Here is a 25,529-nt window from a genome sequence, read left to right on the forward strand (position 1 = left end):
TATTGTTTCTTTAAAAAATGCAAGAACATATTTAAACTTTTTCATTAAGTAAAACTACCAATTTCAAAAAATCAATCTTGAAATAACAATAACAAAAACACCAAAACCTAGGGAAAAAAAAAACAAAACAAAACAGCACCTCTCCCCCAATACTAACAAGGATAGAGATGAAGACTAACAAGGAGACCTCAAATCTCTAAATTTTTGCTTTCTGATTATGTTTCAAACTCCCACTTATGGTAGTTCATAATTCAGATTTCAATTTCAAAATTTATAAATCTATTTTATCTTATCAATCCTATAACCGTTCACGATTCAGATTTCAACTTATTCATTTTCTATTACACTTAACTCCAAATCCAAATACCGATTTCTCTCAACTAAGATCATCCTCAACCTCCTTATCCTCCTCGTGTTCAAACTCTTGATTACATCTCAAGGGCTATTTTGGTGCTCTCTATAGAACAAAATTATCAACTAAATACAACTTTGCATAAAAATAAACTATAAACCCTCCTCCAATACAATTTTTACACTAATTAAATCAAGAATCATCATAATCTCAACTTCCACAAATAAATGGTCACACATTATTTAAAATTCTGTTATCCAATTATAGACACATTTTTAGCATGTAACTAATAATATGACTGCCCCTTTTTATGAATACAAAAGTCTTGCATAAATATGATGACCCATTAAGATAATCACGTGCCCATTTAAAAGAGGAAGGCCGAATAGCCTATCAAAGAAAGTGGATATGATGAAATTATTCAGTTGGACACAAACTTACGTGAGCATTTAACAAAAAGAAAAGATAAATCCCACAAATGTTTATTGAATCTAGATTCTTCCTAAATGAAAAGGTCAAATCTATTTGAAAAATAATAATTATTTAACCAAGTGTGGTGATATAGAAGATCCAAATAATGTGGCAGCAATCTTTTTTAAATTCTAACCAAGTATAAACGAATCCTTGGATTGACTCCTACATAATTGGTGAATTTACTTCCATAACATTAAATAAAAAAATTACAAAAAAATTAACAAGATTGGCTATTGTTTCATCTATAATCTCAAAACACTAAACTAATCTACTAAATAAAATTTTGAAAAAAAGCAATAAAACCCTCAGATAATTATTACATGGAGATAATGACAAATGTTGAATAACAAAATTTTAGAACAAACTTTAAAAACCCTCCAACCATTACACATAGTTAGCCAAAGCTTAACAACACAATTATCTTGACTGAAAGACCTTAAACACAATCTCTCAATAAATTTTTTTTTCAAACTGTGAAAACTCAATTAATCTCAAGATGTGATCTAATTAATAATTGAACCAAGAATGTCTTTTTATGGTCCATAAGCATAATTAGACTAAGAGTCTTAAACCTATCACAATAGCTATTCACAAGGTAAATCAAATACCAACTAGGTGTTTTATTTTTTAAGTGTTTTCATGGAGCAATGAACACAATAAGGCAACAAATAGCCAACCAAGAAAGCTTGAAAAGCCTAAGAAAATGTCATTGCAGTTCACTCGATTTATCATCCATTCTTTCTCCTAGAAATTTCACAACATTTTTTCTTCTGCAATACAGAGAATAGGCAGTTTATAAGGGGATGCACTAAAAACCATTAGAAACTTCTTGATAAAAATAAAAGCCCAATGACTGATTAATGAGAATCGTCAAAGGATGCAATTTTGGCAAAATATTGAGACAAGACTACATACTAGGTAAATCATTACAAGATACAAGGACAAACAACCAAATCGTGGATCTTAACCTGGAGGAATGAACTCACAGATATTTCTACTTTGAGGGGAATGACAGATCGGTCTTCAACATGAAAGAAAGATCATGCATCTGTGACAACAAACTCTCTACATCAGCCTCTGGCTGTTTGGCTGAGTTGAAAATATCTCCTTTATCAGCTTCTCCATAAGCCCCTTTCAGGTCAACTTTTGCACCATCCATCCTGCACAAATTAAGGTTAAAGTAAAGAGTTGATTATTTATTTAGGTTTATGAACTAAACCATACATAGTGGCTCTTGTGAGGAGAATGCATGGAATGGAACAAGTATCTAATAAAAGAAGTACAAAGAGACAGAGAAACTTAGCGGCAAACACTAAGAGGCTGTTTGGCTTACCCATTTTTTTCATAGCTTTTAAGCTATTTAGCTTTCAAGTTAAAAGTTGAATCGCATTTAAGCTAATAATGTGTTTGGATAAATGCGTTTTTAAGCTATCAATTAATATTTATGTGTTTGGTTTGAAAGAGCTGATAAGTTATTAAAACTTGACAAAAAAGACCAAAATAGACATGATGTTGAATGATGTAAAATTTTATTATTAAATGTTAATAAATTATACATAATTATTAAAAATATATTAATACAATATTACTATATATATTATAAATGTTATATATAATAATATATATTATTTTGGGTTATATATACATATAACATATATTATGTTCATTGTTGTTTTATATATATATATATATATATAAATATATACACGCTGCGAGAACAACGGCCGATGACCGACGGTGGCAACAATGGCCAATGGGGGCGATGGCTGACGAGTGGTGGTCGGTGGGGGGGATGGCTAACGGGCAACGGCCGATTGGCAACGATGGCCAACAGTGCCGACCGTAAGAGGTTGAAATGGAACCTAACGGCGGCTTGCAGAGATGGCGCGACCCACCAACCCAACAACAGCTTGAGGCAACTTTGCTGGACGACGCCAACGACAACGATGCCAACGATGGATCTGGAGGAAGGGCGATGGTGACTGCTAATCTGGAGGAGGGGCAACGACGAAGGCGGATCTGAAGAAAGGGCGATGGCGGCAACAGCAGTAATGGTAGAAGCTCGAAGATGGGAGATGAAAGGGACAAGGTGTAAATATTCAAAATGTTTGAGGGCAAAATAGTAATAGCATTAGTCAATGCAATAGCTTCTTTCGCAAAAGCTAGGGGTACCAGTTTTTCTCAAACGCTATTATAGTAGTGTTTAAGCTACCTAGCATTTAAGCATTTTTGTGTTGCCAAACACTTCACTCAAAAACGCTGCTTATGCAGCTTATAAGCAGTCAAACCGCAAAGCCAAACAGTCTCTAAGTCAGTGTCATGGAATCATGTAGTTCTTGGTGGTTCTTTCTGAGTGGGCTATCTACAGAATAGCTTTTAAAAGTCATAATATGCAGTAAGCACTATCATACGGGACAGGAATGAATCACAGAAAGTTTAGGACAGAAAACTGTTAAAGAAGAAGAAGATTTAGAAGAAGAAGCTGGATAAGAGAAGAAGCCAAGAACATGAAACAAGAATAGAAAAGAACAGAGAGAGAGAGAGAGAGAGAGAGAGACAGAGAAACTCAAGAAGGAGAAATAATATTATTGAATCATCAAAAGCAGAATAAAAAGTTAAATTATGAGCCCTTCTATATGTCAAAACTAAACCTAACTGTAGAAAGATTAAGAATCTAAATTCTAATATGATTCCAATCCAAATCCTATAACATCTATAATTATCAAAAAAAGGGAAACACATCAAAATAATAAGTTAACGAAATAAATCCTAATCCAAAACCGATCTTTTAAATCAAAATATTTAACAAGATCAAAATATGATTCCATTCTCTAAATAAAATATAACTATCATCTAAACAATAATGATATATCAAAAAAAGATAAATTAATCCCTATCACACTAGCAAACATAAAACTGCCAGACATAGAAAAAAACACTAGCCAATAACCATAAAGAAAGAGAGATCCGTGGTAAAGAGAGCCATGACTTTACCAAAGGGCAGAATGAGCATGTTCTGAAAATCGGGATCCTATGCAGGATCCGTGGAGAGAATTTTTTAGGATTGGATAATAGGATCAGAACGAAAATCACAAGATCCTACCAATTACCAAAAGTGGAGTATCAGTGTTTATATAATATTGAGCCCATGCAACAATATACCATGCCTTAATCTCACTAAGTGGAATCAGCTTAAAATGAACTTCAGAATATATAATAAGCTTAAAGTTGTGTCAAAAAAGAGAAGTAATATCATGAAACCCAGATCAAGTTAAAATCTTTCACAAAAACAAATAAAAATAATGAATTAAGTAGAAGGAGAAGATAAAGCCAAAAAGGGGAAAAATAAGAAGAGATAATATGACTGTTGATGCAGCAGCAAAGAACAAGAAAAAAGAAAAACATTGAAACGAGACAGCAGTAAAAAAATTGCAGAAAATAGGGGAAAGAGAAAAGAGATAAGAGGGAAGAAGAAGAAGAAGAAGAAAGACAAGAAGAAAACGAAAAGAAGAGAGAGAAATAAACCATATTTTTAATCACCAAAAGCTGAAAAAAAAGGTTACATTAAGTTGTAAATGAAAATCCTAACTAACTAGGATAAGATCAAATTAATCTCCCTAAAAGATAATACTAATCTCTTAAATAGGACTTGTAAATGAAAATCCTAACAAACTAGAATAAGATCAAATATCTAACAAAACAAGATAAGAGAACAAATATCAAATATCGAACAGAACAATATCTTATCCTAAACACTAAACTAACTCAAATATCTAACAGAACACGACAAAACAAGATGAAATCTAATCTAAATCTTTTTTAAAATCAAAATCAAACTCAAATATCCCTATCAAAGATGCTTGAACCTTGTTTATTCTTTGATGGAAGGCAATCTAGAAAAGATTTGAATTTTGCAATTGAAGACAAGAAATCCCCAATTTTTTAATTTTCTTAATCCGGTAATGGCCCATTTGGCAAAAAGGTTCACAACCAAAAATATAACATATATGTATAGATATATAGTAAATAGGCCAACAAAAAATGAGGCTTAGATAGGATCGTGGATCCTGTTGGATTGATATCAGGATCAAGATCCTACAATCAACATCCTAATATGATCCTATGGAGATAATTTTTTTGTCCAATTCAGGCCGATTCCAAGGTCATGGCTTGTGGGATCATATGATCTCGTGATCTGGATTGGGATTGTGACAACTATGAGAATCAGGACCTAAAAGTTTACTCTCTCATTGTGAGAAGCTCAAGATTGTAAGCTCGGTGGCTTTGAGAACCTCCTACTTATACTAACTGACCAAGCTATAGAGATGATTTTTTTTTTTTTTTTGTTCAATGAGTACCAGTCCTTGTAGCAATGTCACCAAAATATTGACGGTGCTTGTGGAGTTGACCAACACAAGCACTTGGAGAATGCAGTATGCTCTGAGTTGCCATATGAATGCAAAAATGATACTGCTCTTTCCCAATGGTGTTCCGGAATGTAAAGAATTAAGGCTGTTGGGTTAATGATAGCACAAGTAGAATATGGCATACTCTAAGCTGGCATAGGGGAACTGAATGGGCACCACTCTTCCGCTGTAAAGTATAATGTGTACACCATCTTGAAGATACACTTGAGGTGGATACCTTCTAGGAATCAGTGTAGGCACTAAATAAAGAACGGGGCAACCTCAATGTTAACTTCTACATGAAAACTTCAAAAACACCAGCCTCTTGAATCACAGTATTTAAGTTCACTACTAGATAGAAAATCTTTAAACCCAATTTAACAAATCCGTAATGCCCAACTAAGAGAAATCAGTTAGTCATAAATTGTTATGCTGGGTATATGGATTAGATGCACCATGGCGGAGTCCAAATATACACTTGACTGAACTACCGAGTGAGATTGCAAAGAAACAATAAAATATGTTAAAGCCCCCACATCAGAAGTCCAAATAAACAATGCAAAATATTGTTTTCCATAAAGGAAAAAAGAAAAAGGATAGACCTGCCTTCTTTAAAGAAACAAAAGTTCAACAGTTTATAGTTGTGGATAATGGGAACTGGTCACCAAAATTGAATTGCAGGCACTATATCTCAAGCATCCAAGTACATATAGCAACCAAACCTACGACCAACTCAGATCTCAAGTCACAGTAACTGATTAGTTATAAAATTGTTAGAGAATTTTAACCCAAAGACTGCATTGGTCCCCAAAAAAAAGGAGGACTACATAAAAACATTTGGCATACATGTAATCAAGGATCACGTCTAAGCATCTTAAATACCCTGGTATAAGAACACATAAAAGCTATATCCCAGTACTGCAACTTCATTTACTTTTATATAAATGGTAAACTGTGTTCGATGAAATCTATGAATGACTATTTGGAACAAGTTCACATAATAATTAGAAAAACCTCTATATGGATGAAAAGGAAACAATCTTGTCCTAGACTATTCAACCATATGTTAATCGATATAATCCACTCCATTAAGACCTCCTTTCAAATTATTAGGGAAAAATGATTGATGAATAGACTTTTAGAGGGAAAGAGGCATTCTGAGAGATTATACCTCGTGAGACATGGACTTCTGATTGCATGCTGTTCACTTCTACAGAATCATGCTGATTGTTAGATAATCCAGAAAAGAGATCTGATTGTGAAAAACTACCAAAATCCATTTCCTGAAAGTTGTTGGTTGAGCCCGGAATAATTGTATTTGATGTTTGTTCGTCAACAGCAGCATTCTGATAAGTACTTTGTGTCAACGAATTTGTTGAAGCACCTTGTGTCCTAGTAGAACTTGCAAAATCATTCCACACATCAAACGAATCATCTTCTTTGCTTGTCTTCTTGTCAAGAGGAGTCATGCTGTTAGTTTGCCATTGATCATCCGGAAACCAATCAACACTTGAAGGAGTGTCTAATTTATCTGCTGCTATCCCATCCTTACTCTTGATGGTTGCCTCAACATGTCCAGTCAGGTTAGATGCCGAGTAGTTTGAGTTATTCCAAAGGTCATCTTCACTCCAGTCATTTGTAGCTGAAGCCAAAAGTGTTGAAGTATCCTTCAGTCTTTCATCTTCCAAGTTTTTTCCAGGTCCAAAAACTGAATCCATGTGTGCATACAGGTCAACCGTAGAACCTATAAAAGCATCAAATGATCCTGAAGCTTCATGCTGATTTCCAGAATCAGTATACTGAAAATCTGCCTTCCAACCAGAAAAACCATCATTGTCTTTTACTTCAGAAGAGCTGGATGCTGTTACAGAATGCTGAACGTTCTGAAATGAGCTAAGATTTTCCTGCCTGGGAAATGCTTTTATTTCCACATTATTACTCAGCCTGTCAATTGCATGTTGCCCTTCCGATGAATTAGAAACCATGTCCCTCTTTAAACTGGGAAAAAAGTTGTCCAAATCAGTTCCAGCCAAGTTCAAAGAACTTTTGCTGTGTGTGGATAAATTGCTTCCAAGACTATGCTCTGATTCCTCTGTATCAGTTGGCCATTTTATTTCTAGATTTAAGATATTAGATAATGAAATTTCATCTTTTGATGTATGCTGCCCCCTGTTTAGTTCATTTTCTTCAATGGAAGGTCCTACAATGTCCTGTTTCAACAAAAATCCCTAATCAATAACAGAACTCATACAAGGATTTGAAAAATAAAAACGAGAGAACACAAGGTTGGCCTACCTCCAAGTCTAAAACACAGGAATTGCACTGCACATATAGGAGCCCCTTTTAATAGAACAAACCCCCCACTTCACCATCAAGGAAACAAATGAAAGAAAAAGGAAAATGTAGTCATAATTTTCCTTTGATAACTAGAAGCCATTTCTTCCTCTCTATCCTAACAGTCAATTTCAAATTATTATTTCCGTAATGCTATTTCCATGCTTTTCAGACCCCAAAATTCATCTGTGCAGCCTTCTTCTGCCTCTAAATTGGATTGCCCCCCAACCCATTACACATAAATCTTAGCCTCTTCAACAATTTTTCCTAGCCTTCTAGCCCTAAATAAGCATCCAATCAGTCGGTATTCTTATAATACCAGATATGTCCTATATCAATAATTCTTCAGATTTTGGTTTTTCTCATTATCTTTACAGCTTGGAGAGAACCCTAAAACTGCAGATCTTCCCATTGAATGAAATGTTATATAGCACTGGTCAAAAACAAACAAGATACATACTCAGAACAATAAAACCAGCAAATTTCCAATATACGCAGTGATAAGTTTACTTAGTGATATGCCCAGCAAATATCGGTGAGTAAATGCGGATTAAACGCTAGTTGAAAAGGAAAAATTAAAGCAAAATTTAATTTAATGCGTGGGGTCGAAACCCCACTCAGTTTTGTGGAAAAAACCGAGTGGGTCTCGGTTCAATGGAACCGAGACCCCACTTGGTTCCTTGGCCCAAAGTGGCCACCAAGGGGTGGCCACAAAGCCGACTGGGTCTCGATTGCAACCAAGACCCATTCAGTTTGCATAGTGGCCATGCAATGGTGGCCACCTAATAGTCTCGGCTCTTAGGAACCGAGTGCCTCTCGGTTCCAAGGAACCGAGACCCACTCGGTTCCATTGAACCGAGTGGGTCTCGGTTATTATTTAGGGGCCTCTAGGCCCCCCTCTCTGATTTTATTAATGGGGTCGAATGCCCCCAGTCGGTTCCTTTAAACCGAGTGGGTCTCAGTTATAATTAATAGGAACCGAGACCCACTCGGTTCTCGGTTTTATTAAGGGGCCTCTAGGCCCCTGTCTCTCGGTTCAAGTGGTGGCCACCACCAAAACCCACTCAGTTTAAGGGAACAGAGTGGATCTCGATTCCTTTAAACCGAGTGGGTCCCACTCGATTTTTTGCCCGTGCTTCTTCAAAATCCCGGAGTCGAATAGATTGAGAATATGCCATCTGGAAAGTTCCTGATGGTTGCCACGTGTCCCCCGGGAAGCCCAAGATGATTGCCACGTGTCCTTCACTCCCTCCTCTATAAATAGGAGGCTTGCCTCTTCGCCAAGGGGATTCATTTTGGGAGAGACAAGGGGTTTATTTTGCTCTCAAGTCTTTTAAGGGCAATCGATTTTTTGGAGCCAATCGGTTCTTAAGCCAATCGATTCTTGGCCAATCAGTTCTTGGCCAATCGGTTCTTTAGAGGCACTCGATTCTTGGCAATCGATTTTTGCTACAGTGTCGGTTCTCAAGGCCACTCGTTTTTAGGCCAGTCGGTTTTAATCAAGGCCCAATCAGTTCTAATGAAAACCCACTCGGTTCTTGGGCCAATCGGTTTAAACCAAGACCCAGTCTGTTATAATCAGCAGCCAATCGGTTATAATCAGCAACCAATCGATTATTTGAACAATACTATTCATGAAAGAGCAATTATTCACCCGCAACTATTCATCAGCATAAACATGAATATTTATGCACATATCAATAACGTCGTGCATAATATATGCGACATGCATTGGACATATTTCTCAGAATATTGTCTGACTTGGCCGTCGAAGAGCCCGCGCGGGGAATTCCCTCTCGTGGCCTTCTAACTGTTATTGTGCCTGCAGGCTAAATTCTGGACGACTTTACCTTAGCCTTGAAAGACCAATCCATTGAAGGCCCCATCAAGGTCCCACGTCGTTTGTCACATGAAGACCCCTTCGAGTACCTCGCAGAGAAGATTCTAAAAACTATTCCAGGCCCAAGCCTTGTTGAATTCCAACTTCGACCCAATCCAAACCCGTTGAAGCCTCGCGAATGACACCCTGGACCCTTGAGGTAAGAGGATTGGGAAATAGCCCGCTCGACACGATTATCAAGGTCGACACGCTTCTCGAGGCAACTTAGTAGTAAGTGTACTGTTACAAATTAGTACGATTATACATAAACTTGATTCTTCAGAATGCTTACATCATATTGACATGTTCTAGTATGCACCCATCATATAGACTGCACACATGACATGCTATGTAATGCATATGTACACGATGATATCATTGATCACACGCATTGAGGCCATAGAGAGTACGAACTAGCACCGCTACCTTACCAAGGGTGCCCCCAGACACCCCAGCTTCGAAAGAGGTGGCCGTAAGAATGGTAAGTAGTATGAGGGGTGCAGTTGACACCTACAATGAGTAAGACATTGCATACACACATGTTATAGCATTATGTACCCTTACTTAGATGATTCATCATCTAACTTGGGTTTTGCCCCTGAAACATTCGACGTTCCAGTCGAGACTTGTAGTGATGTTACGGAAGTCGAAGATGTCTAGTGACGCGAGCCGTCAAGAAACGAGCAAATGTGCCATGTTATGTTGTGATATGAATATTTCAAGAAATTATGTACGTTTTAATTTATCTTTAGAAGCTTATGTATCAACTTGTAATGAATGTCATGTTCAATTATTTATATATGTAACGCTATGAGCAGGTTCGATTTCAGCTTTCGCTTTATAAGATTGTATTTATCTCTAGTGTATAAAATATTTCGTTAAGCACTAGATAGGTCTAAGGGAATTTTGGGAATAACGTAAATAAAAAATAAAAAAAAAGACCCAAATTCCTAAGACCTAACACACCTTGGGTAAGTGGGGTGTTACACATTTCGAGGATATGACACGCATTCCGACAAAGCCAAAGATGCTAAGTTAAGGTAAGTAAAATTTCCTAGAAAATTTCAGAAATTCAAGAATATTATTTTATGAATTGTTGTAGTGAAATATTTGAGAAAATATTTTAGAAATATTTAGTTTGGATTTATTGAGGAAAAATAGATAGAAAAATAAAGAAAATGTAAGAAATTATGAAAAATAGGTTTTGGATGCTAATTTAAATAATTATGATGATTAAGATGCTTTGAGGCTTAAGTTGAAGTGGCTGGTGCAAATTTTGAGGTTAGCACGCAAATTGAGGCGATACACGTATTTTCAGGCAATGCACGAATAACGAGATAAGCTTGAGAAGGTAAGTGGTACTTTCCAATTAAATTTAGTTTTATAAAAAAATACTTGGTTTGTAAGTGATTTATATTTAAAAAAAACTCAATCCTCGGGAACGCTTTCATCATATTGACATGTTCCAATATGTATCTATCACGTAGACTGCATACATGACATGCTATAAAATGCATATATACACGTTGATATCATTGATCACACGCATCAAGGCTGTAGAGAGTACGAACTAACACCGCTATTTTACCAAGGGTGCCCGCATACACCCCGGCTTCGAAAGAGGTGGTCGTAAAAATGGTAGGTAGCATGAGAGGTGCAATTGACACCTACGATGAGTAAAACATTGCATTCATGCATGAAATATGTTTTCTGTACCCTTATTTAGATGATTCATCATCTAACTTAGGCTTTGCCCCTAGAATATTCAAACGTTCCAGATGGAGATTGTAGCAGATATGAGGATAAATGTGGCATGAAATGACACTTAACAGAGTGCATGAGAATGAAATGTATGTTATGTAGCCCATGTATTTAAGTTATGTTACTTTGAATTCTGAATGTTTGAGGAATGTTGATGTATATCCCTATGGTTAATTAAGATGTAAGAATTGATTTATGATCAATATTAAGATATCAGGTTTCGATCATTGCTTCCGCATTTGATGTGTATAATGATTCTCTTTCGAGAAAAATGAATGGGAATTCTGGGATGAATTCGATGTACGATGTGATTTAGGATTAGTTTGAAAGGAAAAAAAAAATTATTATCCCAAAATTATCCAAGTTATAACGCGCCAGGAAAGCGGGGCGTTACAATGTAATTTTGAGTGGTTCTTTCTGAGGGGGTTATCTACAAAATAGCTTTTAGAAGTCATAATAGGCAGTAGGTAATAGAGTGGGTTGAGCACTCCATATCAATGCCCCTAACTCCTCAAATTTCTCCTGGTACACAGTGACCATTCCCTCTTATTTAAATTTGTTGAATTTCACAATCACATCAACCATGTTTCTTTCTCAAAATTTAACACAATTCTTCTGCAAAATCAATCCACCTCCCCACATGCCCCTAGATCTAGACCATCCTTAGTACAAACAATTAGCCACTCTGTGTCACCATGTCCCGAGTCTAGGTAGCCCAACCTCCATTACCTCCATCCTATTCTCCAACTACTTCAATCTAGTGCCTTATGCCATTTCTCCAGACTTCATCCGAATCGTGATCTCACCCAATTTCGTTCTATCGTCACCAGATCACAATCGAAGATGACCAGCACTAATACCAATTGTCAAGTCTCCTGAGGGAGACTCAAATTCGAGAATGTTTAAGAAGAGAGAAGGGAGAAAAAAGAGAAAAACAGAGAGAGAATTTGGAGGGAAAGAGAGAGACTTTAGAGAGAAAGAATTCAATTCACATTCAACAATACAACTAAAATTACATTGCAACCCTTGGGTCGAGACACCTTCTAGCCCTAAACAAGCATCCAATCAATCAATATTCTCATAATACCATATATGTCCTATGTCAATAAATTTTCAAATTTTGGTTTTTCTCATTATATTTACAGCATGGAAAGAACCCTAAAACTACAGATCTTCCCATTGAATGAAATGTATATAACACTGGTCAAACAAGATACATACTCAGAACCATAAAACCAGCAAATTTCAAGCATATGCAATGATAAGTTAACTTAGCATAATCAATCATACTTACGAACTGACCCACTTTGAGTTCATTCATTAATGTAGAACATGTCAAATAATTGCGTAAAATTAAATAATTAATTGCCCATTTCAAAGCACATGTCAAATTAAATAATGTAGAACATTAGGTATACTTTCTAAGATGTAGTTGTATATAGAGTTAGCATATGTTTAGTTGGCTGTGTGATTTATGAATTATTATAAATATTTATAAATTTACAAAAATATAAATTGGAAAACTAATGACAACAATTTTTTTTAGAAAATATTATGTACATATTTATTTCATTCTAAATTCCTCATCAATCTCATATTTTGTTAGGAGTTGACAAATAACATTATTGATATCTCTTAGTTAAATATTAATAGTTTAACAATGAAACTATTAATAGTTTAACAATGAAACTTTCTAATTTATAAATTGTATAATAAAAAATTACTTAAATATTAATGACTTGAAAACATGAAAGTTGCAAAGGGATGAGTTCTACAGTTATGAATAAGAATAATACACTTTGATTTGAGAATCAAATCGTGTGGTGGGACCAAATGGGGCTAAGCACACACAACTGTGTGAACATGAACTGAATGAAATTTTTACCCATTCAATTCAACCATTTGATCGGATTTTAAGATTTTGTAGCAACGCCTTATCAATGCCTTGTGATAATGAGCAATGAGCTCGGAGCGGGGAATATGAACAATCATGTTGGGTGGTGGTGAACCACCTTTCGAACAACAGACGGGAACAAATAGGTCATCATTAGTTTTTATTTTCTCTTTATTCATAACAGTGGCGGAGTCAAGAACGAATTTTACTCTGGGCTAAATTATAATTTTAGTTCTGACCAAATTATAAAAATTATAATTATTTATAATAATATATATAAAAAATCAAAAAATAAAAAAGTTAGATGGGGCCCCAACTGGACAAAGCGTGGCTCCGCCACTAATTCACAGCTCTATATTTCTTTTAACATTGCCACCACTAAGGAAGGAGATAAAGGCAACATTTTTCATCCTCTACGACTAAGATAAATCTCTACTAAAAGGAGTCTTATATAATTTTTTTTATTTCAAACCCAAATTAATTCTTAATGGTGACAAATATAAATTTTAATTATAATGGCTAGTGTTTTAATTATTGATGAAAATTAAATTTGAATTATAGGTAGAAGCTATGAATAGGTTTAGACAAGTGGGGTGACAGGAAGAAACTATTACTATTGCTCTCTGAATGAATAAATCAAAATTTTGCTCCACCACCTGATCAAATTACTTTTCTCAAGGTTCATGTTAAGGTAATAATTTTTGCATTATGAAGAATTTCTGTAAGCTTTTTTATTTTTCTAAGAATCATAGGCGGAATAACATTTCTTTTCCAATAGATTGTTTCTTTCAATTGAAAGCCAATCTACACAATTTTTAAGTTTCTTTTTCTTTTTTTTTTTCAAACAAGACAAATATAAATTAAATAAATATATAATTATAAACACACACACATCTATCCATTAGACCCAACTAAACAAAAATGCTTTAATATTGTTATACAAACCAAATATATAACAAATTCTGCAATTAAAAGTTCAAAGAAAGCACACACTTTTTTATAATTATTTTAATAATAAAAATAAATCCTTCATTACATGTCCCAACATCATGAACAATATATATGTATATGCTTATGTATATGTAACCACGCGTGCACAATGTCCCAAAAACAATCTAGCAAACGCCCATCGCTTAAGAAAACAACAAAGCAACAAATCACAACAAAACTCTATAAATATAGATCATCATTGGGAAAATAATTCAAAGTTACCTATCAAATAGTACCCAATGGACTTAATTTATCATCATCGTCATCGATCTTGAATTGCTCACCTTATATATAGGTTTTTCTTCATTAAATCTGCATCAGAACCGTGTTTAAGATTTGCATCAAAACATGAAAAATTTCAAATTGTACCACACCAAACAAAGAGTTGATAACAAACGAAGCAAATTTGATACTAAATTCAATTAGAAAACCGAGGAAAAAAAGTTTGTTTTACAATAAGGGTTTATCTACCGGATATATGCGGTCTCTGATTTCCTGAGGATCATCGTAACCTTTCCCCAATAATTCACCCAAGCTGAAGCTACTATCTCCCCAATGTATGATTTTCACCGGGTGGTTCCTGTTAGGAAAAAATGGCAAGTTAATATCCACATACTTTCAAAATGGAACAAATTAAAAAGTACATAAAATAGTATGAGTAAATATAAGGTAAGTGCCCACAAATTGTGTAAGATTTTACGATTTTACCTGGTCTCAAAATATCCATTAAGATTTGTGATTTCAACCTTTTCATCTCCTACCACGGCTCGCATCATCCTCGGCAACAAGCAAATTTGTCCAGAAACAAAGGTCTTCATTTTTGGGCAATTATTCACGCTAACTCCACGCAATGATAAAAAGCTAAAGGAACCTCTCTCGTCATTGCAAAAGTTTTTGAGGTTTGGTAGGCCAATTAAAATCAAATATTCTAATTTTGAAAATCCAATCTGCCAAGGGACCTTTTCTTCCTCTGCAATATTAATATTATTCTCTTCAATAATAATAATCTCTTCCATCATTTCACAATATTCCACTACTAGCTTCATTAGGTGTTGAAGAGTCGTAGCCATGGAATGTGTAAGCAGACTTTTCATTTGAGGACACTTGCGGATATTTATGTACTTTAAGTTTCGAAAACTCTCAATTTCATGAAAATTCTTGTTCCAGAGAGATATCAACTCAGGTAAATCATTGAGCGTTAATCTTTCCACATCAACAAATAGCTCCTCACAAACGCTTATCGTGTCGTCAAAATCAATAACATATTTAAACCCTTGACAATTCTTTAAGGATAAATTGTTGATTATTCTAAAGCTTCGTCTCAAATGATGAGATAAAACCTTGGTCGAGACTTGGCATCCGATTAAGTTCACATTGTGTAAATGTTCTTGTGTGCTATTCATATCCCAAAGTTGTATCTCTCTTGTGCTTCTAAGGTCTGTCAAACATAGAGTTTTCATATTGGAGCAAGCATCCTGCAAAAACTTATGTTGTTATGATATCTAAGAATTACCATTCTTATTCTTAGAATAAATAAAATTAACAATAAATGATAAAAAAAAATTAAAATTTGCACATATATATAATATATGTGTAATTTTTACTTCCTTACAATCTACACATACATACATTTTTTGTAAACTTCAAAATAATACTTGCTTAAAATAAAGTAATGCCTACTTACATGGGTTGAAGTTTAATGCCATAAATTCTAATTTAATTTCTTTGATTTATGATGGAAATCATCAACAAAAATAAATATTATACTTCACATTTTCCTTCACAGTATATGAAGCAATTTACCTACCATTAATTTTTTTGGACTATAGAGAAATGGGTTTATTATGTTCACTTTAAGAGCTTAATAGCAGCTATATATGGAAGAGAAATACACTTTTAATTGAAAGATTAATGTGTACAATAGTGTCATTAATATGAAGATTTTTTTTTTTAATTTTTTTCTTATAAAGTACATTAAAAACCAAGCTCACAAAAGGAGGAAGAACCCAACAAAACAAGTTGGCTAAGTAAGAAAGGGCCTAAAGCAACAACCACCAAGGGAAAACAAGCCCTAAGATCACAAAAACAAAAGCAGAGCAAAATGTGATGGGGGTATTTAGTGGAGACTAGCAAGGCAAAAAAATTGTCATAACTAAATTAACTTTTACATCTTTAAGGAGGGAGGAAAGATAACCTAAAAAGGTTACTGCTTGCATTTAGGTTGTTTCCAGGCCAGTCAAAGCCAAAATTCCCAACAAGGCTGCCACTATTGTATACGTAAAAGGAAATAAGATACCCAGCATTAAGAAGAAACTAAAACAAACAAACAAGCTAAAAATTAACAGCAAATTAAGCATGATAACTCCATCATCATGTCCTTATTGGGAAAGGTCACCATTTGAATCCCAATGTTGTCTCATCAAGAGGGTTTTATTCGTTTGATTGTTTTTATTTAAGAATGAAAGGAAGCCATGGTTGAAGGGCGGACAAAGGCCCTCGTAACCAGACCAACTCCCAACTTAATAAATAAAGTTAAAACTATAATTATAAAATTAAAAAAAATTATAAAAATTATAAAATGAACCCTTGATAATATCTAATTAATGATGATAGAAGATTCAACTTCAAACGTGTGAAATATACACTTATTTTATTACGATTACATTTATAATCTAACCTAATGAAAATAATAAAAATTAAAATAAAATTATTTATTGTACGTCAATATATTTAACTTCTATGGAGGATTAAAACTTTACACATTATAGTTGTATATTGACATATTAAAATTAAAATTTTATTTTTTACTTTGATTATATATGTCCATTAGAAGAGTTGGAGTATTCGTACCTGATAATTAAATAAACGTGGTGCTTCAGAGTTGGATTCATAAAAACTTCTAAGATTTGGCAAACCATAAAGCCACAATTCTTCTAATTCATTGAACTTAATTGTACCATCATCGATCTTTCCTTCTCCCCTATCCTCCGACACTATCACTTCCATTCCTGGACAACCACTTATGCATAAATATTGGATGCGCACAAGATGTCTAGCAACAAAAGCTGAAAATGCATGTCTCAAACTGCCACAGTCTATAATTGATATCCTTTTTAGGTATAAATTGACAAAATTGTCATAGGAGCAGTAGTCCTCTTCACTAAGCCATGTTTTGATCAACTTGGGAAGATTATATAACCGAAGATCTATCAACTTTGAGAACACATCATTGAATTTAAATTTAATTGTAGGACTTTTGACGTTAGGATTGAAGTCTTCAACTAACAATGTCAAAGAAGGACAATTTTCAACTGTTAATGTCTTCAAATTTTGTAATCGTGGGAGCATATTTGAAGGGAACACATTTACCAAAGTATCACAATTGTGAACAGAAATATCCTCCAATTGAGAAAAGGATACTTTGTTTGATCTTTCTGGAGATTGAATCGCTTGCTTGTTCCAAATATATTCCACTGATAACTCAACAATCTTCAACCATGTTAAGACGGGAAAAGAAACCTGTTATATAAAACTTAATATTAGGCCATACACTTTTATATTTTAATATTTGATTTTATTGTTATCGACACAAAAAAAAAAAAAGATTAAAAAACAGATAATAAGAGTAAGCTTGACAATACAAATAAAAAGCAATAGCTAACTTGTCCTAACTTTATTTTCTAAAATGATAAAAAATAATTTAAAGAATAAAATAATTTTGTTGGTGACATTATATCAAACAGCATCATAAAAAAATAAGTTAAATAAAAAAATAAATAACATGTTAAAAATTAATACATACCTTTTCATCAAAGATAGATTCTGCTATTGTGGTAAAATTTGAAAGGTTTTTCTTTATTTCTGCCTTCTCCATTTTGGGATAGAAGCTTTTAAATTGTGGAAGTTTCCACAATCTCAAGCCCACCAATCGACTGAAAACAATTGCTTCATCAGTTGCAACTTTCTCTTCGTGATGATCATCTACTACTCCAATTATTTGTTCCATTTCCCTACAGCACGATACATCTAGTTTTTGAAGGAGATGGAGTGCTCCAGCGATGGAGGAGGAAAAGAGAAATTTCATACCGTCACAGCCAAAAATTTCTAAAGAGGTTAATTTACTAAAAGGTCCCCCACCACTTGCTATAAACTTTAGTTGTGGCTTGCCATGTAAGAATAGCCCTTCCAAATGCGGAATCCTCCTCAACGTCAACACACTAACTTTGTCCATCAAGAGATGAAATTCATCATCTATACGATGAATATCATGAATTTCCAAAACATTCAAGGTTTGAATACGATCAATAAAACACCCGGAGGGAGGGTTTATAAATATTGCAAAATTAATCAATTTCTTAAATAAGTTGGGGCATTCTTGCACCATAATCTTGAAACTTTCTGCTGAAATACTCACATGTAAAACTGTTAGTTGAGTCAATGATTTCAACTCAGCAATACTCGCATTGCTCATTCCCCTACCATCTACGCTGGTATCCCATCCAATAAAGGTGCCTAAGACATACAACTCTTCTAGATGGATCAATTTGGATATCACATCCTTTGGAATCACTTTCATCAGCTTGGGCCTTCCCAGATTCAAAGACCGCAAATGAATCAATTCTCCAATCTCTTGTGGCAACTCTTTTATCTCAAATCCCTCAAAACTAAGTATCTCAATGTGATTTTTTAAATTTTGAATTGTAGTCAAGTCTCCCAATAATTTGCAATTGCTTAGACGTAACATTCGAAGATGATTCAACTTCAAAACTGATGATGGAAACTCCAACGATATGTTCTTCAAATCTAAAACTCTTGCCTCCTCCATGCCTTGAAAGAAGTCATTCGGAATTATTATATGTGAAAATTTTCCAAGCTTCAACACAAGGGTATGCACTAGTGGACAATCAAGCACGCCGGAACGAGAAGGAAAGTTGTCATTATTGATCCTTAATGAGATTGCTGTGTGCTGCTTCCAGGCATCATTCTTCGGCCACCCTCGAATTTCGTGATCTACCATGAACTGTTGTTGTCTTGGCCAATCTTGGCCACCGCTGTGTTCTGCTTGCTTCACCTCTGTGATAGAAATTGCAAGGTCACGAATAACGTCATGCATTTTGACATAATACTCGTCCATTCCATTGAGTAACAAGCAAGACCTTTTCAGCTTATTAACCATGGCTTGTACTTTAATTCTTGCATCATTCAGCGTATCCACCCTTCTAAGGAACCCCAAGGCAAAGCTATATTTAACCAAGTCATCAATATAAATCTCAGCATCTTCAGGGAACAAACAGCACAACAGCAAGAAACACGACTTTGCATCCTCGTCTTTTAGAAAATCATAGCTCCACTTCAAGGGGGTATAGCCCACTGGATCAATTTCTTCAATGTATTTTAGGGGGAAATTCTTTAATTGGAAAAGTGCGTTGCGCCACTCAAACTCTTCCTCGTCCTTTAATGCAGCTGCAACTGCAACGATAGCAATGGGCAGACCTCCACATTTCTTGCTCACCTCTCTTGCTATCAATTCATCGACTCCAAAATCTCCTGTCACCTTTGTAAACAACTCCCATGCTTCGTTCTCCTCCAAGTACCCAACGGAAAAATATGAATGAACGCCCATCACTTTGAAGACATCTTTTCTACGCGAGGTTAGCAAAATTTTGCAATCTTTGTGGCTAGGGCCCGAAATAGGAATTCCAATTGCATTCAAGTCTAGTCCTTGCCAAAGGTCATCCAATATTACCAATATCTTCTTCCCGTTTAACAATGCCTTTCGTAACTCATCCGCTCTTCCTGACTCACTTGTTCGTCCATACTTGAGTTCCAGTTGGGATTCAATATCTTCTTGTAGCTTTGAGGTGTTTGGATCTTTAGACACAACTACAATCACAATCTTATCAAAAATTCCTACTTTCCTAGCTTCTTTGGCAACCTCTTTCACCATCGTCGTCTTCCCAGCACCACCAGGCCCATGGACCCCAATCATGTCAACCCCAGAATCCTTCAAAGCCTCCATGATTTCCTCAAAAACTGAAGCTCTTGATGGGAACGTGGTGTAATACTGAGAAGAATCAAAGAGCGGCTCCGATTGGAAAGGTGCATCGCGTGCCACTGGTGGCGTCTGTAGCAGCTCACCCCTACTTATGAGTTTAGTGACCTCCGACATTTTGTCGTCAGCATCCTTACCCCTCTTGTGACGCCACAGTAAGTTGGGACACATGCAGCCCGGAAAACACTTGAAAGATTCTCCGTTTTCTTGTTGACGCAGGAAATTGGCGAAGTCTCGTTCCATCTGTTCTCCGTTTTCTTGTTCGCGGAGGAAGTTGGCGAAGTCTCGTTCCATGATCTGTTCTCCGTTTTCTTGTTGACCCAGGAAGTTGGCGAAGTATCGTTCCATCTGTTCTCCGTTTTCTTGTTGACGCAGGAAATTGGCGAAGTCTCGTTCCATCTGTTCTCTGTTTTCTTGTTGACGCAGGAAGTTGGCGATGTCTCGTTCCATCTGTTCTACTTCCCCTAGCCAACTGGAGACCTCAGTTTCAATGAATCTCCCATTGCGTGTGGCTGTATCCACCAGTCGCTGGATTCTCTCCTTTTTTTCACCGAGCCTCCTATTTTCTTGTTCCAGTCGGTGGACCAGATCCTCGTATTGAAACACATAAGCCCCATGCCTCATCACTGTTTCGTTGAAAAGAAAACTGAGAATCTTCCCCACACACGAACTCATGATGTTTGTCAAAATCAAATTGCTCCCGTCCTGTGAAATGAGATTTCAAAGAGGTAGCTATATATATATGTGCGCATGGCGTGTGTCTGGAATAATATTAAGGAGGAGGAGAAATTGAAGGAAGCTGCTGGAGAGACAGAAGAGTGAGGTGACTGAGTAGGTCTTCTTGTAAACTAAAAATTAAAAAGGAAAATAGAAAGAAGAGAATAATAGTTGGTGGTGTTGGTGTGTTTGAGATAGAGATATGTACCTAATCTTCTTCAACCAAAGAGCTTTTGGATCTCATCAGATCCACCACAGCATGCAGATGCAGGAGAGATGACGAATCTCCAATCCACAGGAAAAAACGATGCTTCATTCCGCGTTAAAGCTGCATTCCGCTAAGTTTAACTCTTGACAGAATTAAGGGACAATCGGAATTGCAATAGTAAAGAAAAGAAAGATGAGCGTGAATGCAACGCAATGATGCGGCTGACTAGTAGTAATTGCAAAGTGGGGCCAGGCGTGGAATTGGAAAGCTTACTAGTAACTGAGCTCTCCAACAGGGCCAGACGCGTTTACCAACGGGTTTACAGAAGTGATATCTCGCGATATTTTGACTGATAAAATACCGCGATATATTGATTAAGTTAGAAGCGTTTGCGGAAAAATTTTTGGGGCTTACCGGGAAAATTTTTAGGTTTCTTCCTTCGGTTTCTTTCTTCAGATTTTAGTTTGTCAAGGGCTTTTAGTTTGTCAAGATCTTCATATTTTAGTTTTGATTTTAGTTAGAGGCTTCTACTTAAAGAGAGATTTGTTGTTGATTTTATTTAGATCTAAAAGATCTGCTTGCTGAAAAGAGGAAAAAACTGTAGATTTTTTATATTGTCAACAAAGGGGAGAGAATAAAATCAAAACAAGAGTAAATCCACAGGAAAATCCCAATGTCTTCAAAATGATACGGCTTCCTGTAATTGATCTTTCATTTCAAACTAAAGCATCTGCCATTATTCATCAGAATTTCAGAAATGAGAGCTTTTTACATAAAAATTCTGTTAGTTTCCTTTGGATATTGACAGACACCTCAAAATATGCGTAAGATAAAAGAATAGGATGAATCTACAAAAACAGATTCAGTCTTAAGAAACAAAAAAACGCACCCACAAATTTATCATTGTTTCAGAAACTGCTACAGCCGACGGAGATGAGAGAAAGAGACGGCTGCTTCTGGTGTTCTGATGGTCTCGTTGACGGAGATGAGAGAGACGGAGTGACTCGAGAATAGTCCTTCAGTTGACGAGGACGGGAATGGCCGCATGAAAAGGAAGGGGGTGCGATTGAGAGAGACGGCCGCCCCTGGTTAGGAATTGAAAGGATGAGGAGGAGGAAGACCGACCCAGTTTGGTTTGCGGGAAATATTACCAACTTGTTAGGGACATTTTTGTCAAATCAAGACTTTCGGCAAGGGCTTTCTGGCCCTCCAGAATTTTCCTTATTTGACGCAGGCGATTTCCGCGGTTTACCCATTTTTTTTCCCACCCCTACTCTTCACAGTGATAGTGATTTACTTTATTTGAAGCAAACGTTGAAAGTTAAACAACATCATATACTTTATTGAAGTCGGAATTCAAATCATGAAAGTGGGATAATTTTAAGAATTTATTTAATCTATTCCTTTTCCTCACTCATGTGACGTGGTGGGTTAATTTTTTTATTAATTTATTAAATATAATAATCTATATAATAAGATATGATGATTTTTGAATTATAGTAAGACAAATGTGAGGAAGACATTTTTCGAATGGTTGAGATGGGTTTAAAGTGTTAGTGAATGGTTCAGATCAATTTCACTTTTCGCCCAATATTAGAGACATCTTTCTCTCTCACAACCCACCTACCCACTAACTCCTCACTCTCTCCCTCTGTCTTTTTCTCTCTCCCTCTGTCTTTTCTCTCTCATAGACTCACCCCTATCTCTCTCCCACCCACCCACGCCAATAGTGGGAGGGGCAACCAGCGGGCGAAGCGGTGGGGGGCAGGCGACGAGGTAAGGGGGCGACAGTTGGCAGCAGTGCTCTTTGCGATGGTGGGGACAAGGCGGTGCGAGCATAGAGGGGGCGACGACCGATGATGCCCGCGGCGGCGGTGCTCTTTGGGTTATGGGTTGTTTTAGATAGAGAGTATGGGAAATAGGTGGGAGAAAGAGGGAGAGAAAGAGGGAGTGAGAGACAAGCGGAGGAGATAAAGGGACAAGCACGATGGCAGATCTGGTCCAGTGGTGGCCGGAAGGGACCGGTGCTGTGGATCTGAGAGGGAGAAGAACAGAGGGATGCCGATGGAAGATTCACGAAAGATTTTGAGAGAAGAAGCCTGCTGTCGAAGATTTTCTTAGGCGTATTCGTAATCTATCTTCCCCATCTTGCTAAATCTGCCTTTATTTTTTGGGATCCGAAAAGCAAAAGAGAAATAAGATGAAGCAAAATGGGTTTCCAAAAAGAAGCACGTTTTTCCCTTAGCTGAGCAGCGTGGCTTGGACTCGGGCTGAATGAGCTCCATCTCCCTATGCATTTGTTAGGTACCCAAATAAGAAAACTCCCATCTCTTCCTCCAAATTTTAATAGGTTTTCCTTAGTTTGAGAAAGGGTGCTTTTTGGATGTGAATTTCGCGTCTTTGAGGCTTTGAAGTTTCAGAATTTTAGGCCCTGTTTTCTTTGCTATTTTCAACCTATTTTCAGTTTTTCAAAACACTGAAAACGTGTTTTCTTTATTATTTTCAAAAACGCATTTTCGAAAACAAGTAAAAAATGTGTAAAGGAAATGGAAAACAGCAAAAAACCGTTTTGGCTATTTTCAGCCAAAACACAGTGCAAAATGAAAAACATGGAAAACAGTCCCTTTTCCTTCTCCCTTGCAGACATCGGCCATTTTTCCCTTGCAGACTCCCATCTCCTTTCCTTCTCATATCTTGCAAATCGGACTCCCTCGCACTTCCTCCTCTTTTCCAAGCTCCCATTTCTCTCTTCCAGATTCGAGTCCCTCTCTTCCGTGTTGGCCATCGCAGCGCCTGCCACCGCCATCACCGCAGTCGCACGTCGCTCACCTATATCTTCCATGGCAACCACAGCACGTCGTTCACCTACGCCTTCCATGGCCGTCACTGCACGTCGTTCGCCTTTCCAAATCCGTCGTGCCTCGCTGTTCTCTCTTCCAAATCTACTGCACGTGGTTCGCATACATCATTTGCCTACACCGCCCATTGCTGCCGCCACACATGGTTCGCCTACACCGTCCACCTTTCCAGAATGCCGCGCCTCGCCATCCACCTACACCATCCTCGTTGTCTGTCACTTCCTCCTACGCCTCTTGTTTTAGGTTGAACCCTTTGTTTCTAATTTTGATTTTATAATTTTGTATTCTGATTTTGTCATTTCTAATTTTGTTGAACCCTTAAATCTGGATCTATATATGTTTGTAATTTTGTTTTTAATTTGATGCTTAAATTTAGATCTATGTTTGTAATTTTGGGATCAATGTATCTGTTCTCTAAATAGGATTTCAGATTTAAAAAGTGTGATGATCTCTTTTAAAGATTTCTTTAATGGTTGTTGGGTTGATTGAGTTTGTTTGGTAATTGTTAGTATGATTGTTGGTTGTTGGCTGTTAGTGATTGAGTTAATGCTGCAGAGATTTTTTTTTGCATGTAATTTTTTGTCTTTAATTTGGAAAGATGGTTGTGGCCCAAATTCTTTATGAATAGATACACAAAAATTTTAAATGCACAAGAAGATTATAACTAATTACATGTCTTTAATTTTGTGTCTTTGTGTGTGTTAAATGAGTAGATGCACAAAATGTATATATTATTAATAATATACTAACATAAAATTGTTTTAATTTAATTAATAATCAAATTTACTTAATAAAAGATTATAAAGTAAATTTTTTTTCAAAATTTTAAAGTGAACGCGTTTCCGAGTTTTCAATTTTGAGAAATAATTTTTTAGAATGTCAAAAATAACACGTTTTCAGTAATTTCAAAGTAGATACTCAAAGTACAAAACTAAAAATGAATTCAAAACTCAAAACTAAAAATTAAAACACAAAGAGAACACCACCTTAACTTTTGCAACTGATTCAGATTGGGTCATGTGTTAAATTTATGTTTAGTTTGCTAGCGTGCACGGTGACGCTGTGTAACTTAGATTTTTAATAATATTTAAATATTAAGGATTCTAAATATCAATATTTAATAATATTTAAAATTTTTTAAATAAAAAAATACCAACAATATAAGTTTTAAATTTTTATATAATTTTACCACTATTATTTCTTGCACCGGAATCTAGAAGACTTGAATTGCTTGATTTAGCCTAGGTTTTAGGGTTTGAATGTGACTGTATAGAAAGTTTTAATCTTTCAATTCGTTGTTCGTGGTAAGGTAGGAATTTTCTTGAAACTTGCCTTCCCACATTGTGTTGTGGGTTTTGTATTTCATTCAGTCGTCTCGTGGCTTGTGAAATTGGAAAATGGATGTGAAATTGGGGGGGGGGGGGGTGTTTCTTGATTTTTGTAAAATTCCCATGTTTTCTTAGTGGGTTTTGCTTCTTATCTTGCATTTATTGTTCTCCTGGTGCTGTATCGATGCTTGGATTTATAAGGTGAGGAATGCTGTTGAAATTTGTGTTGCCTTATCTAGGAGGATAAGGCATCAATGCTTGGATTTTTTTGAAAAT

At 35.9% G+C, this 25,529-nt stretch overlaps 2 protein-coding genes across 6 annotated transcripts; both read right to left on the minus strand.

Annotated features, from left to right (window-relative positions):
• Nucleotides 1-1,820: 1,820 nt before the first annotated feature.
• On the minus strand, nucleotides 1,821-9,452 carry LOC127791702 (uncharacterized). The gene is made up of 4 exons (XM_052321679.1): nucleotides 9,417-9,452; nucleotides 6,404-7,442; nucleotides 5,378-5,492; nucleotides 1,821-1,986 (listed from the first exon to the last, which is right to left on the minus strand). The coding sequence occupies exons 1-4, from the start codon at nucleotides 9,450-9,452 to the stop codon at nucleotides 1,821-1,823; spliced, it is 1,356 nt and encodes a 451-aa protein (XP_052177639.1).
• LOC127791744 (uncharacterized) lies at nucleotides 7,273-22,189 on the minus strand. Of its 5 annotated transcripts, none has more exons than XR_008020983.1 (8): nucleotides 21,957-22,189; nucleotides 21,068-21,187; nucleotides 17,893-20,847; nucleotides 17,460-17,609; nucleotides 14,799-15,565; nucleotides 14,562-14,670; nucleotides 14,313-14,402; nucleotides 7,273-7,442 (listed from the first exon to the last, which is right to left on the minus strand). XR_008020983.1 is itself a non-coding variant. In XM_052321727.1 (8 exons), exons 3-7 carry the CDS (start codon nucleotides 20,815-20,817, stop codon nucleotides 14,397-14,399), a joined length of 4,476 nt encoding a protein of 1,491 aa, XP_052177687.1. In that variant the 5' UTR covers nucleotides 20,818-20,847; nucleotides 21,068-21,187; nucleotides 21,957-22,189; the 3' UTR covers nucleotides 7,273-7,442; nucleotides 14,375-14,396. The 5 variants fall into 5 exon arrangements, 1 of the variants encoding a protein (XP_052177687.1); XR_008020980.1 differs by having other exon boundaries at nucleotides 16,941-17,609; XR_008020982.1 differs by having other exon boundaries at nucleotides 16,941-17,609; nucleotides 17,893-20,941.
• Nucleotides 22,190-25,529: the final 3,340 nt, after the last annotated feature.

This window comes from Diospyros lotus, chromosome 15 (assembly GCF_014633365.1).
Source record: "Diospyros lotus cultivar Yz01 chromosome 15, ASM1463336v1, whole genome shotgun sequence".
Classification (NCBI taxonomy): domain Eukaryota; kingdom Viridiplantae; phylum Streptophyta; class Magnoliopsida; order Ericales; family Ebenaceae; genus Diospyros; species Diospyros lotus.

Bases quoted from the DNA above. Each gene is read 5' to 3' on its own strand.
- LOC127791744 (XM_052321727.1), bottom strand. From the start codon at position 20,817: ATGAGTTCGTGTGTGGGGAAGATTCTCAGTTTTCTTTTCAACGAAACA. The intron at 15,566-16,940 runs GTACGAATACTC...AAGTTTTTGCAG, and splicing joins CACGTTTATTTAATTATCAG to GATGCTTGCTCCAATATGAA. The intron at 14,671-14,798 runs GTAAAATCGTAA...TTTTCCTAACAG, and splicing joins AATGGATATTTTGAGACCAG to GAACCACCCGGTGAAAATCA.
- LOC127791702 (XM_052321679.1), bottom strand. From the start codon at position 9,452: ATGGGGCCTTCAATGGATTGGTCTTTCAAGGCTAAG. The intron at 7,443-9,416 runs GTAAAGTCGTCC...TTGTTGAAACAG, and splicing joins ATTGGTCTTTCAAGGCTAAG to GACATTGTAGGACCTTCCAT. The intron at 5,493-6,403 runs GTATAATCTCTC...TTCTTTATTTAG, and splicing joins AGAAGTCCATGTCTCACGAG to TGCCTACACTGATTCCTAGA.